Source organism: Leptonychotes weddellii, chromosome 13 (assembly GCF_054177405.1).
Source record: "Leptonychotes weddellii isolate Sample4059 chromosome 13, ASM5417740v2, whole genome shotgun sequence".
In the NCBI taxonomy this organism is placed as follows: domain Eukaryota; kingdom Metazoa; phylum Chordata; class Mammalia; order Carnivora; family Phocidae; genus Leptonychotes; species Leptonychotes weddellii.
Genome location: NC_138381.1, coordinates 43,696,548 through 43,714,020, shown reverse-complemented (window position 1 = coordinate 43,714,020; position 17,473 = coordinate 43,696,548). Strand labels below are relative to the sequence as shown.

Below are 17,473 nucleotides of genomic sequence, written 5' to 3'. Positions count from 1 at the left end.
TCCGATACCAGGATGGGGGTGGGGAATACTTTCATGAAGAAGTATCTCCTGATCACGGACTATGGCCTCAGCTGTGGGGGATACGAGACGACACACACTCCCTCAGAAAGGAGTGAACTCCTTTTCTAATTTCTTGAGAGTTCTAGCCCTCCATGAAAGACAAAACTGAGGGGCACCTGGGTGGCGCCAGGGTCCTGGGATTGAGCCCTGGGTCTGGTTCCCTGCTAAGTGGGGAGTCGGCTTCTCCCTCTCCCTCTGCCCCTCCCCCTCCCCCGTGCTCGTGCTCTCTCTCTCTCAAATAAATAAAATCTTAAAAAAAAAAAGACAAAACTGGGGCGCCTGGGTGGCTCAGTTGCTTAAGCGACTGCCTTCGGCTCAGGTCATGATCCTCGAGTCCCAGGATCGAGCCCCGCATCAGGCTCCGTGCTCAGCGGGGAACCTGCTTCTCCCTCTGACCCTCCCCCCTCTCGTATTCTCTCTCTCTCTCAAATAAATAAATAAATAAAAAAGACAAAACTGATAAAGTATACTCCAATGAAAGGTGACACCGAATAACCGCCAAACCCCTTCTTGCCAAAGTGCTGAACTCCCAAATCCTAACATTTTAAGGGCACACAGAGGGAAGAGCTCTGAACAGCATAGCCAAACGTCACAAACATTTGGCAATTTGGGATAGTAGTGTCGACGATGCTCACAGTACAATTAATAAGGTAAGGATTTGTAAGGACGCAGGGCCCAAAGTCATGAGAACGCCTCTTACTCTCACCTGAAAAAAAAAAAAATTTGTTTTCCCAGGTGAAAATCCTTTTGGGGGGAGAGAGGGCAGTGCAGAGATAATAACAGGTGACTGGATCCTTGAAACCAAAGTGTTCTAATTCCAAGAAGATAAATTGAATGCAGTGTGAAAAAAAAGTAAAATCTTGTTTCTTTTTTGGGGGGGTGGGGTAGTCACTGTACAAAAGACAAACCAGAGACTTGAAAACAGTGGCCCCTAATTCCATTTTCACTAAAAAAGGTAAGAGGCACTTACACAGTCACCAAATTCTTTGCAGTTCAAATTTTGCATCTGGGAACACCTCGACCCTTTACGCATTATTTAGGCATATTTATGGAGAGCAGGGCACTCCAGCAGGTGTTGGGGATATAACCTTGAGTAGGATATGCCCTGCCTCCCTTGTGCTCACCTGCGCTAAACACCCAGGTGGCTGGCTGGGGCGGAGTGACCGGATTATTATGATTTTTCTAATTAGCCTGATCCTTGCCCTTATTTTTCTTCTCCTGACATGGACGTGAGGCAAAGTGGTGGGTATTTTATTTATCAACTCTTGACTAATCACCTACCACATTCTGGGCCAAACATGGGGTGCACCTGCAAAATTGTGCAGAAAACACACAAAGCCCCAACTAGGGAATAATGAACGGCGTGAGGTGAGGCAGGAAAGAAACAAGATAGAACTTTCCTTGGGGACAGATGTGGCTCGGGGGCTGCACTGGGAGCATGCCCCCCAGCCCCCAGAAGTCACACGACAAGAGGACAGATGTGGAGGTGTCGCCAGGGAGATCCTGTTCCCCTCACAACCTCCCTCCACCAACACCCCCCAGGAGTGCACAGAAACAATACAATTAACACACACAGTCTAACACTAGTTGTGTTTATATGGTACCAGGCAATTCGTTGTTGACTGAAAAAAAACTTTCCTTGCTGCATATTTCACTGGCTGGCTGGCTATTCTGGAGTCATACAAACAAGCACAACCTGCTTGTACTTAACTGCCTGGCCTTACAGTGGGACAAACACATATAAACAAAAACAACATCACTAAAAGTCTTTCACATCCACAGGTCATTCCTTTCTATCACGCGTCAAAACTCAGTTTTCCCGTAACGAACGTCTGCTCCTTTGGACTTCCCAAGAACGGTTTCATTTCATTAGCTCTGACTATGGCCACTCATTGTCTCGTGCCATGGGCAAATCACTTCTGCCCCCAGCCTGCCCTCTGGTTTGGGCACGGACAGGGTCTGAAAAGCTCTTTGCGGATGACTCTGGGCTCGGCCACACCTTAGGAAACCTATTTTAGCGATGCAGAGAGAGGGTCTCTAGAAGGAAACAACAAAGACGTATATGCATCACAAGAGCATTACTGGGGGCGGTGGGAGGTACTTCAGGAGATACCTGCAGAATTCCACCTTTCTCTGTATCTGATGTGAGTGCACAAACCTGCAAAGCTCTGTACAAGATCAGCATTCGCTCAGCACTCATTTATGCAGTACTATCCCAGAGAGCACTAAGGACACATCAGTGTATCCTGGACAGGCGCCTGGTAACCGTCCCCAGTTAACTGGCCTTTGTGTTGCAAAAATCACTTTTAGTTATTTTAAATGACATATAAGCCTTGGAGCCAGGAAATTTATAGAAATTCGGGGTATTTCCTTAGTAAATGAACTGCTGCAAATTCATTCAGGCAGAAGTTGTGAAAGCCAGAATTGTTATCATACTTTTGCAGCAGAGAACATTGTGATGGTCAATGGCACTAAAAATAGCCCAGAAAAGAATTAGGAGTGCATAATTGGAAACAAGAAAACAACAAACTTATCCAAAATAGCAAAATGTCCTCTAGCGTCACTCCCTTCCCTATGAATTGTTTTGACAATGGGAAATGGAATTTAATTTTTTTTTCTTTAATCCACAACTGTATTTCCCCTCCCATGTGCCCTCTGGGAAAACCTTATTCATAAACGAAGAATTCCCAGATAACTAACTTCTCTGCTGACTGTTTCCATACAGCTCAACAATAACAAGGCAGCTCCCGAACGTGCCACTTCAAGTTCCTGTTGCTTCGACAGTGATGTCCTGGAAAGACATCCACAAGCTGTTTTTGTTGCCCAGCTAGACACTGTAAAGGAAATCAGGCACTGCCTCTAGGTTTTAATTTTCCATGAAAAGTTATTCTCATTGCCATAGCTGCTTAAACTGTGAAAAAGAAAAAGGATTTAATTAGGTCATAGCCACAATTAGATTTTTGAGCACACTCTTTCAACATAAAAGTCACTTTACAGCAGAGCTCCACTGGGTTTAATCATTTATTTTCATCAGACCATTCCTGATGCGTTACGGTGCTGAATAACCACCGAAGGAGGACACAAGGAATACTAACAGCTACACAGAAAGTGATCCCTCCCAGTGAACTTTCCAAGGCTTTGGGAAGAGGGAGTGGAGTCTTAGGCTGAGAAGAGGGAAGAAATTCAAATGGTGAACTGAGGGGGCATGGGGGAGGCTCCTCTTTCCTGATTCCCTTTCCCCATGCAGGAAGTGTGGGAAGACAGTGATGGGCTCTCCACGCCCAACAGACAGTGAGGATGACAAGAATGATGAGGATAATAAAGACAAGGAAGTAATTGTGCCCACTTTGGCAGCATATATACTAAAATTAGAACGATACTGAGACAATTAGCATGCCCCACCCAGGATGACATGCAAATTCATGAAGGGCTCCCTACTTTGCTGTAACTATTCGAGGTGATGGATGTTAACTGAACTTATTACAATGATCGTTTCACAATATATACAAATATCAAATCATTTTGTGGTGCACCTTAAGCTAATACAATGTTATATGTCAATTATATCTCAATAAAACTGGAGTGGGGGAGGAGTAATAGTAGCAACAGGGTAGGAAGGAGAAGGAGGAAGAGAATTAACACTCTGTTCAGCACAGGCGACCTAGTGAGAGCAAAACATGATGGACATCGTAACTCTACTCCCAGATTTTCCCATAGTCTGTTCTGTGTGTGTGTGTGTGTGTGTATGTGTACACATGTGCACGCCAGACACTGAACCTAAGAAGTCTGATTCCTGAACCTGAAAGATGTATTTACTTGTCACCTCCTCAGAAGTTCAAGATATGATTCGAAGCAAGCCTTGAAACTTCTGTACAAATACATCTAAAAAATTTAAGTGAAGAGTAAAAAATTATGTTATTTAGAAGACATAAAATTTGTATGATTTCATTTTAAAAGACACTAAGCTGTTCCTTCTTTTAAAAAAAAAAAAAAATTCTACCAGAAACAGCAAGAGGTTTATCAATGGTCTTGGAGACATTTTAAAATTCTGAACATCAGGGGCACCTGAGTGACTCAGCTGTTAAGCCTCTGCCTTCAGCTCATGTCATGATCCCAGGGTCCTGGGATCGAGCCCCACATCGAGCCCCTCATCGAGCCCCGCATTGGGCTCCCTGCTCCGCGGGAAGCCTTCTTCTCCCTCTCCCACTCCCCCTGCTTGTGTTCTTTCTTTCTCTGTGTCTCTGTCAAATAAATAAATAAAATCTTTAAAAAATAAATAGACAAACAAATAAATAAATAAAATTGCGCACATCGAACCCTAACAGCATCTGTTGACAATGCTTTTTACAAGTTTACAAGTTCACTGTAAAACAGGCTTAATTTTACCTAGTAAACTGACATAGCCAAGACTCCTTTATCTTAATCAAGAGAAATGTCAACATGTCATTGAAAAAAGAAAGACATTAGGCCACGCTCCCAAGATCTGGCAAAACAGCCAGAAAGATAGGCAGTCAAAACTCAGAAAACTTCTTATCCACTTAAGAGATCTTCATAAGGATAAATCAATGGGAGGCTGAAACTTACCAGCAGAATCTTCTCCCCTCTTTTAAGAGCGACTCCTACTCCTACGTGGGAAACACAGTTGAGGATGGTGGTCGAGTTACTACACAAGGAGGTGTTGTCATAGAGAGAACTGTGAAGGCTCCCTGGCAATCCCAGCGTGTAATTAAGGCACCATCACCCAACAGCCAGCAGGGTGGGCTCCATGGAAACCAACAAACACATTTTCACAGGCCTAGCAATTGTTCTGAATCAATGACTCTTTATATAGGTTTAAAAACATTGTGAATGGTGCATCAACTGCTTCTCTTGTTAGACAATATCTGATTTAATATGTGTGAGAGGCCTTGTTCTCATGCATGCTGAATGTCCAGTAGTGTCTAGAGTAGGCTGCCCACAGCTAAATTCACTTACCTAGAACTACAGAATATGAACAACAACTTCAGACTCCAGAAATCCCTGGTTAATTTGGTGAAAGAATTAAACTAGTAGTTGACAGGGCCAGGGAGGACCTGCCCACGGCCGGCCTTCACTCTGCTAGGGCTGTGTCAATATTATTCGATCCTCTCAGCATAGCACATATTATTATTATATTTGTTTACAGATGAGAAAATGAAGCACACATCTAGAAAGTGGCAGACCTGGGACTCAAAGCTAGGTCAAAATGAAGTCTTGGTCCAGGTTGATATAACTGTACGTAATAATGCTCTGTGTTTGCCTAGCACATTGTCACCCTCCAGCTACCTTCACATACATTATCTCATATATTCTGCTTTTATCTTGAAACACTGAGTCCAGTTTTAGAATTTTCTAATTTTGCAATCTATTCTTCCTTGATCTTTTGTCTGCCTGCCCCACTTCTGCGCCCACCACACACTCCAGGTTTGAAGACTCACATAGGACCATGTCTAGGAAGGTTTCCCCATCCTCTACCCGGACTGTGAGAGAAGCGTCTTCCTAAGCAGCAATGGGAAAGGAAACCCCATTGTATAAGCATGGATTTTGACTATCCAAACTCTAAATAAAAACAGGGACAAACATTCCAATTAACCACCAGTAGCATTTACACATAATCTTCCATGAGAGAAGGCAGACTTTGGTGATAGGGATGGAAGATCCGATTGCTGAGTGGTTTCCTACTTTATTTTGAATGGGTTCTATTAAGGACTTTTAAAATCCGGTAAATGCTTAATTAAGTAGGCACTGATAAGCAATGATCTGGCTCCTAGCACATCATCATTATATATAATCCTACAGTTGAGTGTACATGTCATCAGCATTTAGTTTTAAATATTAGATACATCAACACTGTCAAAACTCACTTGAGTCATAATATTTCTGAGCTATCTGATCAAAGCCAAACAGTGAGTGCTCTTTCCTTGTTCCCCTGAAATCCCAGTCCCCTACACACGTCTCCTGGGAAAACATCATTCCCATCTATCACCGCCCTTCTACTGAGGCTCAGGAAAAAGGCTGTTTTCTCTACAGCTAGCCTCCATACCCCTTCCATCTCCCACTGAAGCCTGTTCTCCCAACTTCCCTCATTTTTCAGCATCTCCGAATCTCTGTATATGGTGTCTTCTTTTCTAGTTTCAAGCATGCCCAATTCCTTCTTTCCCCAGAAAAGAAGTTATTTTCACTAGATCTGGCTATCCCCCTGCCCACCACCAGTCACAATCTCCTTCCTGTGTCTTGTGTATTCTTGGATATTTATGATCCATCTTCCACCCCCTCCCACCCTGCCCTTCTACTAAAGCTATTTCCCCCAAGGCTAGCGAAGTCCTTGCTCTAGTCTTTTCTCAATCTGGATCTTTCTGACCTCTTGGTGGCATTTTGTTTTACTCCTTTCAACTCTTCCTTAGACTTCCCCACACGGAGCTTTTGGGGCTCCCCTCAGCTATCACTTCTCTCTCCTGCACATTATTGATCTCTGGCATCTAAGTGTCTCCCAGGTGAAGCCCTAGCCCTTCGCTCTGCTCCGCCCAAACCCTCTCACTCCCTCAGTGAGCTCATCTCCTTCTTTATGCTCTTGACGCCAACTCCACTGCTCTAAGTGAAGCCCAAACAGACACGTGAAGCCCTGAGTTCTCCCCTGCGTTTCACCCCATGTTTCCAACACAAAACAGCTCCATTTAGATATTTTCTCACCATACACATCTAAAACATATTTCACCAGCTTTCCTCCCCAACATTGTTCTTTCATAACCCGCCCCCCACCGCATTTCTGTCTGTGATGCCATGGATTTCTCATGTCCTGAGCCACAAACCTTGGAGCCATTTGTGATCTTCCCTAGACCCAGACAATTGTCACACATACCTTACTGCTTTAGCAGATCTGAGTCTTTGTTATCTAATTTGGTATCTAATTCCTTTGTTATCTAACTAATTACACATCACACAACACTTATATGATAGATTAAATGATTACAATTTATTTTGCTTCAGACGATCAGTCAAGTTGACCTTTCACCCTTACTGCCATCACTCACTACCTTGATTCGCCTCCCTTCTAAATGCTTGGAACTCATTTCCAACGCGATTTGCCATTAGCTGGTCTCATTCAGAAGTTCACAGTGGTCTCTGGGGGCATGGCTTTTAGGGCTTCCTCATCTGTCTCTTCTGGGCCCAGAATTTCCCCCTCACACCTTCACACTCTTCTCCTCCTCTGGTCAAATTTATTTCCTCACGGTTCCCCAACTGCACATCCCACCTCAGAGCGCCTGCCACTCAACCTGGAAGCCCGTCCGTCCATCTTCCCTTCTCCCAGGCAAGACGGGCTTGCAGGGGTCAGTTCGGTCTCTCCACTTCATCAGCCCACTCACAGGTTCCCTTTTCCCAGCTCCTGAAGTCATACCACCCTGCTCAGCAATGTCCTCTAATAGTCTCACCCTTGTCACTCTTACTTCCTCCTCTGGATTATAAGATGCCTTTGGCAAGCACTACACATACACTAATGCACTTCTACCACCCCAGACTCCAAAAGTTTCCCTAATCGATGTTGACTGACCGACATTTCTGAGAAGGTCATTCAAAGAGAGACCATGCACTTTGATATAAGGCACTCTTCATACCACCCAGGGGGGCACGTGGCTGGCTCAGTCAGTAGAGAATGCAATTCAAGATCTTGATCTTGAACCCTGATCTCAGGGTTCTCTGAGTTCGAGTCTGACGTTGGGTGTGGAGATTACTTTAAAAAAAAAAAAAAAAGTTTTCCATTTAGGAGCACCTGGCTGGCTCCGTTGGTGGAGCATGTGACTCTTAATCTCAGGGTTGTGGGTTCGAGCCCCATGTTAGGTGTAGAGACTGCTTAAAAATAAAATCTTAAAAAACAATACCACCCAAACTCTAAGAATCTAGTGTAACTTAAAATCCCATGGAATTAATAGCTGTTTCAGGCAGGCAGTAAATCATGACAGTGTCAGGGAAGGGACCGGGGGAGGCAAGAAGGCACCTAGGATGCAACAGGTAAGGAGGCGCATGTTATTCTCTGGTGCTGACCCCACTCTGCATGGCCCTGAGAGTGAGGGCCGCCCTCATCCCAGCCCATGCACATGAAAGCTGAGACTCTATCAATCAAAAAACTAAACCAAATCAAGAGACACATCCTAGGTAAGCTATAGAAAAATCTTTCCCAGGGCCATAAGGAGAACAGACTAAGTAAGACTTGGCTTGCTGGTCTACCACTGACTCAGGACAAGATGGCGGCAGCAACTATGGCATTAGCTTAAAGGAAAAAAAGCATTCTTATGGAGGCAGCTTTGAAATGGGGAGCAAACACTGATTCTAAGGACCCTAGAGGGCCAGAGCTGCTGTCTGGGAATGCCTCTCCTCTCCTGGCTCATCCTCAACATAAACTCACACTGGCCTCAACTGCTTCTTCCTGATGGATGCTGACAACACCAGTCAGTTTGAAGTTAACAAGGATGAGACAAGGCACTATTTGATCAAGAAAAAATTCTCATACAAGAACTTAAATCTGCTCGAAAAATCCATTAGCATACCACATCTTCCTTATATGTGTACACATTTCAATGCTTTCCTCTTAAATTCATTCACTTTTTCTTGTACCAATGCTTCACAAGTGGGAAGGGATTCCAAGATTTTATGAAGATGAAGTTAGATTTCACACACCCGAATTTATCAAACTGAAGGGAGGAATATAAAAAGTTGCTAAATATTCTGTTATTTTTAGCTTTTTAGAATGTTTCTTAAATTCACAGATTAAAAAAAAAAACAATAACAACAGTGGTAACAATATAAAGTGACTCAGAGGCACTTTTTTCCCACGCTGAGCTTTCTCAGACCTAAAGAAGATACTAAGATAAGGACTGGAGAGAAGCCTGGATGCCTTGGAAGTGATGAAGTTCATGTGACATCTCCCAGGAAAATAGCAGAGAATGGATCCATCTGGAGCAAGGAAGAAGGTACCCTTAGCCCCTTCTGAACGACATCCCTTTCTGAGTATCTTTGAGTTTTTCCACAGAATCCAAATTCTCCTCTGGGGCCAATGGAACATCCTTCTGAGTCACTTTCCGAATATGCTGGCACTCAGTAGAGTCACAATGACGTCATGGGGAAATGTTGTATTGCTAAGTACAATTATGTTGTATTTCAAATGTCAGCACATTTTGATGCGTAGGTGGCCCAAAGAATGGGTAAATGTTCTGCCACTGAGGATAACAGAGCTTATTTTCAAACAGAAAAGAAAAAGGAGAAGAGGGGAGGGAGAAAAAGAGAACAACTGCTTCATGTATTGAGGCTGGAAAAGACCTTAGTGGCTCATCTAATCCAATCTTCCACATTTAAGGAGGATTAGCATTAAACCACAGCAGCCAATTAAAAATCCTTCCACTTTTGGGCGCCTGGGTGGCTCAGTTGGTTAAGCGACTGCCTTCGGCTCAGGTCATGATCCTGGAGTCCCGGGATTGAGTCCCGCATCGGGCTCCCTGCTCAGCGGGGAGTCTGCTTCTCCCTCTGACCCTCTTCCCTCTCGTGCTCTCTGTCTCTCATTCTCTCTCTCTCAAATAAATAAATAAAATCTTAAAAAAAAAAATCTTTCCACTTTTGAATCAACTACAGAGAAGGAAATTATAAACCTCCCTCCGAGTTTAAGAGGAAAAGAAAAAACAAAATAAATAAAAAGGAGGCTCATGAAAGTAGTGGTCAAACAGGCAAAGCCACACACAGAGGAGAAATATCCTCCCTAGTCCTGAAAGACAAGATTTAAACACTATTCTTTGAGCACTTTGTAGCTTTGAGGGATGGTTCACATGCCATAAAATCCACCCACTGTAAATGTAAAATTCAGTGATTTTTAATGAACACATTTAAGAAATTAATTTAAATGATGGTGCAACCATCACTACAACCCGGTTTTAGAACATTTCCATTACCTAAAAAAAACTTCCTTGAGCCTATTTTAGTCAGTCTCTGCTCCAAGAAACCATCACTACGCTTTCTGTCTCTCTACATTTGCCTTTTTTGGAAATTTCACAGAAATGGCATCATACTATATGTATTATTTTGCAACCGGCTTATTTCACCAAGCGTAATGTTTTTGAGATTCATCCGTGGCATGGCAATGTATTAGTAGCCCATCCCTCTTTATTACCAAATAGTATCTCATTGTATGTGCACGGCACATCTCATTTACACTTTCACCAGCTGATAGACATTTAGATTGTGTGCAGTTTGGGGCTACTATGAAGAATGCTACTCTGAGTGTTCATGTTAAAGTCTTTTTGTTTTCATTTCTCTTGGGTAGATTTCTAGGAACAGAATTGCTGGGTTGTATAGTCAGTTTATGTTTAACATTGTAAGAAACTATCAAGACAGTTTTCTAAAGTGGCTAAACCATTTTACATTCCTACCAGTAATTTGTGAGGGTCCCAGTTTCCCCACATCCTCGTCAGCACTTGATATCATCTGTATTTTTTTTTATAGCCATCCCAGTGAGTGTGTAGTGGTATCTCATCATGGTTTTAATCTGCATTTTCCTAATGACTAATGACATTGAGTTCCTTTTAATGGACTTTATGAACCATTCATATATCTCCTTTGGTGAAATGTCTATTCACATCTTTTTTCCTTTTTTAAAATTTAAGCTTTTATTTAGATTCCAATTAGTTACCTACCGTACAGTGTAATATTAGTTTCAGGTGTACAATATAATGATTCAACACTTGCATAAATCATCTGGTGCTCATCACAACAAGTGCCCTCCTTAATCCCCATCACCTAGTTCACACATCCCCCTCTCACCTCGCCCCTAGTAACCATCAGTTTGTTCTCTATAGTTAAGAGTCTGTTTCTTGGTTTGCCTCTCTATTTTCCCCTTTCCTCATTTGTTTTGTTTCTTACATTTCATATATGTGTGAAATCATATTGTCTCTGTCTTCCTCTTTTTATTACACTCTCTAGCTCCATCCACATTGTTGCAAGTGGCATCATTCTTTTTTATGGCTGAGTAATATTCCATTATATACATATATATATGTATTCACATCTTCTGACCATTTTTTGTTTTTTATTTTTTAAAAAAGATTTATTTATTTGAGAGACAGAGAGTGCAGGGAAGAGGGGCAGAGGGAGAGGGGGACAGAGTTTTTTTTTTTTTTTTAGCCACTAATGTTTATTGGGCCAGATGCCAGGAAGGTAGGGTATGTGCAGGGGGACAGAGTCTTAAGCAGACTCCAAGATGAGCAGGGCGCCTGATGAGGGGCTCGATCTCATGACCCTGAGATCACAACCTGAGCTGAAACCAAGAGTCGGATGCCTAACCAAATGCGCCACCCAGGTGTCCCTGACCATTTTTTAACTGGGTTGTATGTAGTCTCATTAAAGTGTAAGAATTCTTAAGACATTTTAGAAACAAGTCCTTAATCAGATATATAATCTGCAAATCTTTTCTCCTAGGCTGTGGCTTTTCACTTTCTTAACAGTGTCTCTTGACCATTAATTTGAACTGCAAAATATTTTAATTTAAATGAAGTCTAATTTATCAATTACTTTATGGCTTATGCTTTTGGTGTCATATCTAAGAACTCTTTGCTTAAACCAAGGTCAGTCAGATTTCTTCTCATGTTTTCTTCTAAGAGTCTTCTAGTTTTAGTGCCTACATTTAGGTTCACGATCCATATTGAGTTGGTGATGTGAGATGAGGGGCTAAGCCTTTTTTTTTGGCTTATAGATATTTGATTGTTCCAGCACCGTGTGTTGTAAAGAAAATCCTTTCCCTGTTCAATTGCCTTGGCACCTATCTCGAAAGTCAACAGACCATAAATGCCTCTCCTTATGCCAACACCATAATGTCTGGATGATTCTAGCTTTATAGTGAGTTTTCAACCCCAACTTCTTCTTTTTCAAAACTATTTTGGCTATTGAATTTCCAAATACACTTTAGGATCAGTTTGTGAATCCGTACAAAAGCGTTTGCTGGGATTCTGACAGGGATTATGTTGAACCTATGGATCGACTTAGGAAGAATTTCCATCTTAACAACATTGAGTCTCTCCACTTATTGAGATCTTCTTAAATTTCTCTTAGAGAGATTTTACAGTTTTTAGTCTGAACCTCTTTGTTAAGTTCCTACATATTTTTTGTAATGCTATTATGAATGGACTTGTTTTCCTAATTTCATTTTTATGAACATGACTGTTACTAATACATAAAACTACAATTGATTTTTGTACATTGGTTTTGTATCGTGAGACCTTGATAAATTGTTTATTAGTTCAATTAATGTTTTTATAGATTTCTTAGGATTTTCTACATATAGAAGAATGTCATCTGTGAATACAGACAATTTAATTTCTTTTTTTTTTTAAGATTTTATTTATCTATTTATTTGAGAGAAAGAGAGAGACAGAGAAACAGCATGAGAGGGGAGAGGGTCAGAGGGAGAAGCAGGCTCCCCGCTGAGCCGGGAGCCCGATGTGGGACTCGATCCCAGGACTCCGGGATCATGACCTGAGCCGAAGGCAGTTGCTTAACCAACTGAGCCACCCAGGCACCCAGACAATTTAATTTCTTTCTTTCTGATCTGGATGCCTTTTTTTTTTTGGCCATACTACACTGCCCAATAGAAGTGGTGAGCACAAACATTCTTATGTTGTTCCCAATCTTAGAGGGAAAGTCTTTCACCATTTGGCATAATGTTAACTATAGGTTTTTCACATATGCCTTTTATCAGGTTAAGAAGATTCCCTTCTATTACTAGTGTGTTGAGAATTTTTATCATGAATGGACATTGGATTTAATCAAATGATTTTTCTGCACCTATTGACGTGGCTGCATTTTTTGCTCTTTATTCTATAAATATAATGTATTATATTAATTTTCATTTGTTAAACCAACTTTGTATTCCTGATAAATATCACTTGATCATGCTATAAAATTCTTTTTACATGCTGCCATATTTGGTTTGCTACTATTTTGCTAAAGATCTGTGTTCATGAAAAATATTGATCTGTAGGTTTCTTATGATTTTCTTTTGTCTGGTTTTAGTATCCAGGTAACTCACCTCATAGAATAAATTGGGTGTTATTCCCTTTCCTCTGCTTTCTAAAAGAATTTGTAAAGAAAAAATATTTCATTTAAAAATATTTGATAGAGGGACTCCTGGGTGGCTCAGTCGGTTAAGCGTCTGCCTTTGGCTCAGGTCATGATCCCAGGGTCCAGGGACTGAGTCCCACATGGGGCTCCCTGATCAACAGGGAGTCTGCTTCTCCCTCTGCCTGTCATTCCCCCACTTGTGCTCTCTCTTGCTCTCCCTCTCTCTCTGGCAAACAAATAAATAAAATATTTAAAAAAAAAAAGAACAAGAAAAAAACAGATAAAAATTAAAAAATAAAATAAAATAAAAATAAAAGTATTTGACAGAATTCATCAGTAAAGCCCATTGAGCCTGAGTTTTTCTTTGTGGAAAGATTTTTAATTACTACTTACATTTATTTACTTGTTAGAGAAGTTTATTCAGATTTTCTATTTATTCTTCAATTTTCCTAATTTGTACCTTTCTGGGACTTTGTCCATTTCCTCTAAATTGTCTAATTTGCTGGCATAATATAAATGAAGAAAGTTATTCATAATATATAATCCTCTTAGTTTCTATAGAATCAGTAGCAATGTCCTTCATTTCATTTCTAATTTTGATAAGCTGTGTCTTCTTTCTTATTTTCTTAGTCATTCTGGCTAGAGGTTTGTCAATTTTGTTGGTGTTTTCAGGGAACCAACAATGATTTTCCTTATTATTTTTGTTTTGAATTTCATTAATTTCCACTTTAAAGTTTATCATATCCTTCCTTCTGCTTACTATGGATTTAATTTGCTCTTTCTCTAGTTTCTTAAGGTAGAAGCTCAGATTATGATTTGAGACCTTTCTTTTTTCTGATATGGGTGTTTATAGCTATAAATTTCCCCCTGAGCACTACTTTAACTGCATCCCATAAATTCTGACATATTGTGTGGTTTTGTTTTCATTTGGTTCAAAATACTTTTATTTTCCCTTGTGATGTCTTCTTTGCCCCGTGCACTATTTAGAGGTATGTTACTTAATTTCCAAATAAATGGTTTTTTTCCTAGACTTTTTTTCTGTTGTAAATTTCTAATATAATTCTGTGACCAAAGAACATAGTTTACATGATTTCAATCTTTTTAAATTTACTGAGACTTGTTTTGTGACCCAGCACAACATCTATCCTGAAGAATGTTTCATGTGTATTTGAGAAGAACGTGTTTTCTGCAGTCAGGGGGTGGAGTATCATATGTCCGTTATGACAAGTTGGTTGATAGTATTGTTCAAGTCATCTATACCTTTTATATCCTTGTTTTTCCATCTAGTTGTTCTATCAACTTTGAGAGTGTAGGATTGGCATCTCTATTATTGTTGAATAATTTATTTCTGCTTTCTATTCTGTCACTTTTTGCTTCATACATTTTGGGGTACTGTTGTTAGGTGCATATACATTTATAACTGTCATATCTTTCTAGTGTATCAATCCTTTTATCATTAACAAAAGTCTTTGTTTTTCCCTAGTAATATTTCCTGTCATAGTCTATTTTGTCTGATTTTATTTTTTTAAGATTTTATTTATTTGACAGAGAGAGAGAGAGTACAAGCAGGGGGAGTGGCAGGCAGAGGGAGAGGGAGAAGCAGGCTCCCTGCTCAGCAGGGAGCCCAAAGTGGGGCTTGATCCCAGGACCCTGGGATCATGACCTGAGCTGAAGGCAGACGCTTAACTGTCTGAGCCATCCAGGCGCCCCTGTCTGATTTTAATATAGTCACTCTAGCTAGCTTGCTAATAAGCTTCTGTTTGCATGGTGACATTTTTCCATCCTTTTACGTTCATCCTATTTATGTCTTTGTATCTAAGGTGTGTCCTTTGTAGACAGCATATAGGTGCGTCTTGCTTTTTTATCCAGTCTGACAATCTTTGCTTTTTGAGTGGGATGTTTAGTCTATTCACATGTAATATAATGATTGATATAGAGGCTTGCAATAAATCTCTTAGTCTTCATTTGGGAATGTCTTTATTTCTCCTTCACATTTGAAGGACAGTTTTGCTGTATGTAGACTTCCTGGTTGACAGATTTTTCTTTCAGTATGTTGGATATGTTATCCTATTGCCTTCTGGTTTCCATTGTTTTTGATAAGTCATCCATTGATTGTATTTTTTTTCTACACCACTTTCCTCTTCCTCTGGAACTCTCATAACACATATGTTGATATGCTTGATGTTGTCTCACAGGTCTCTAAGCCTCTGTTCATAATTCTTCAGTTATTAAAAAATCTTTGCTCTTTAGATTGAATACTCACTGTTGTTCCACCTTCCAGTTCACTTATTTTTCCTTCTGCCATTTAAATCTGTTGTTGAGTACCTCTAGGGAATTTTTCATTTCATTTCATTTCGGTCATTGTATTTTCCAATTACGGAATTTCCACTTGGGTCTCTTTTTTTTTAATCATCTCTATCTCTTTATTGAGATTCTGTATTCACTGAGTTTTTAATTCTTTAAACCTGGTTTCCTTTAGATCTCTAAGTGTATTTAAATAGCTGCTTTGCAGTCTTCTTCCACTAAGTCCTACATCGGAGGACACTCAGACATAGCTCCTATTAACTGCTTTTTTCCTGTGTATGGATCATGCTTTCTGGTTTCTTTGGATGCCCCTACCTTTTTTGTTGTTGAATATTGGACATTTTAGATAATATAGCATAGCAACTTTGGATTCTGACTTTTCCCAGAGCACTGTTGTTGGTATTGCTGTTTTGCTTGTTTAGTAATTTGCCTGGACTAAGTCTATGAAATTAGTCTCCCATATAAGGTACAGTTGCTGATGTCCTTTACTCAGGTTTTTTTTTCTACTTTTTATTTTTAAGCTTTTTCTGGCTCTCTAGAAGTCATCCCCATCTCTGCATAGCTTAGTGTTTTAGCAAAGACTAGTCAGAGGTTTTGTTCAAACACCTTCAGCCAGAAAGGCTTCTTCTCTCTGCTTCTGTGTGTGGGCTGGGGAGCACACTCAAACTTCAGGCTGAAGTTTTTCATGCCTGCCCCAGCTTTTGCTGGCTCTCTCCCATCTCCTGTGTGTGCATGCAGGCTCTGCTGGCCAGGGACATGTGGGTGTTTTGGGCACACTCCATCTCTGCCGCTCGTGCACACAGACTACGGTCAATCTGGGACAGATGGAGAGCTATCAAGCCCCTGCTTGCTGTCTCACCTCCCCGAACTACCTATTAAGTGCTCAGCTAGACCACTGGTCCATTGCTTGCCCCAAAGAGGACTGGAAACTCAAGATAGTGGAGTTATTGGCTCTTCTTACCGATTTACTGCGGACATGGCCATTTTAACTAAAAATACTCCAAATAGAGTATTCTGGAAGCAGCAGCAAGGCTGCTGGTTTTCACAGCCTGCCCTGCTCTGGTTGAGATATCACACTGACAGAGCCGAAGAGGAGGGAATGAGAGCGACCTTAGGGAAGACCGCCACAGGCTCACGTTGCTCCTACCCAGAGTTCTGCAGTTTTCATGAACAAGTGCTTGCTTTCTCAGTTTGTTGTATGCCTTTGGTCAATTTTTAGAGAGCTGAAATGGATATTTTTGACAATCTTTTTTCAGCTTTCCAGTTACTTTCTGGGAGGAGGATTTGTCAACCTCCTCATTCTGTCATGCTGGAAGTCAGTATCTCAGCCACTCTTTACATTTTACTGTAATTAGAATTAATAATGCTCTTAAAAAGCAGACCTATGGAGGTGAAAATATTACTGTGAAATGTTGATTTCGAAGAAAAATGTTTGGTTTTGTTTTCTGGGAAAAAAAATTAACCAACAAACATAGAGATGACTCAAGGTACGATCTTAAATGATTATTTCATTAGGTTAAATTAAGAAACTCATTTCTTGGGACGCCTGGGTGGCTCAGTCAGTTAAGCATCTGCCTTCAGCTCAGGTCATGATCCCAGGGTCCTGGAGTCGAGTCCCAGCAGGGAACCTGCTTCTCTCTCTCCCTCTGCCTGCCGCTCCCCCTGCTTGGTGCTCTCTCTCTCTTTCTGACAAATAAATAAATAAAATCTTAAAAAAAAAAAAGAAGAAGAAGAAATCTCATTTCTCAGAAGCAGCACGTAGGGCCTTGCAACTCAACTGTTTCACAGGCACGAGAGAAATGAAAGGCTCCGCTAGAAAAAAGTTAGTCCCAAAGCATTTCAGTCACGATTGAGCATCCCACAGCTGCTTTTTCTGCTCCTTATTTTCCCACCTCTCTATCTTATGCCTCAACCATGATCATCAGATATGCAACGGGCATCCTTATAATAGTCTGTTGTCTGAAGGCTTCATCAAAATCCTCCTACCTGGCCATTT

The 17,473-nt window shown here is 40.9% G+C and overlaps 1 protein-coding gene and 1 non-coding gene across 13 annotated transcripts in view; one reads left to right on the top strand and one right to left on the bottom strand.

Annotated features, from left to right (window-relative positions):
• The window catches only part of SLC35D4 (solute carrier family 35 member D4), an 89,546-nt gene that overhangs the window by 25,565 nt on the left and 46,508 nt on the right, over window positions 1-17,473 (bottom strand). Inside the window, exon 11 of one of the 12 annotated variants that reach the window (XM_081801504.1) lies at window positions 494-17,185. The exons of 10 other annotated variants lie outside the window; for them this stretch is intronic. In XM_081801504.1, the coding sequence (XP_081657630.1) occupies window positions 17,060-17,185 (126 nt within the window). In that variant the 3' untranslated portion in view covers window positions 494-17,059. Of the gene's footprint in view, window positions 1-493; window positions 17,186-17,473 lie in introns of those variants that run through there. One more of the 12 variants, XM_081801507.1, reaches the window with a different exon arrangement.
• On the top strand, window positions 3,399-3,502 carry LOC115938662 (U6 spliceosomal RNA). The gene has a single exon (XR_004073712.2). It is a non-coding gene; the product is annotated as a U6 spliceosomal RNA (small nuclear RNA).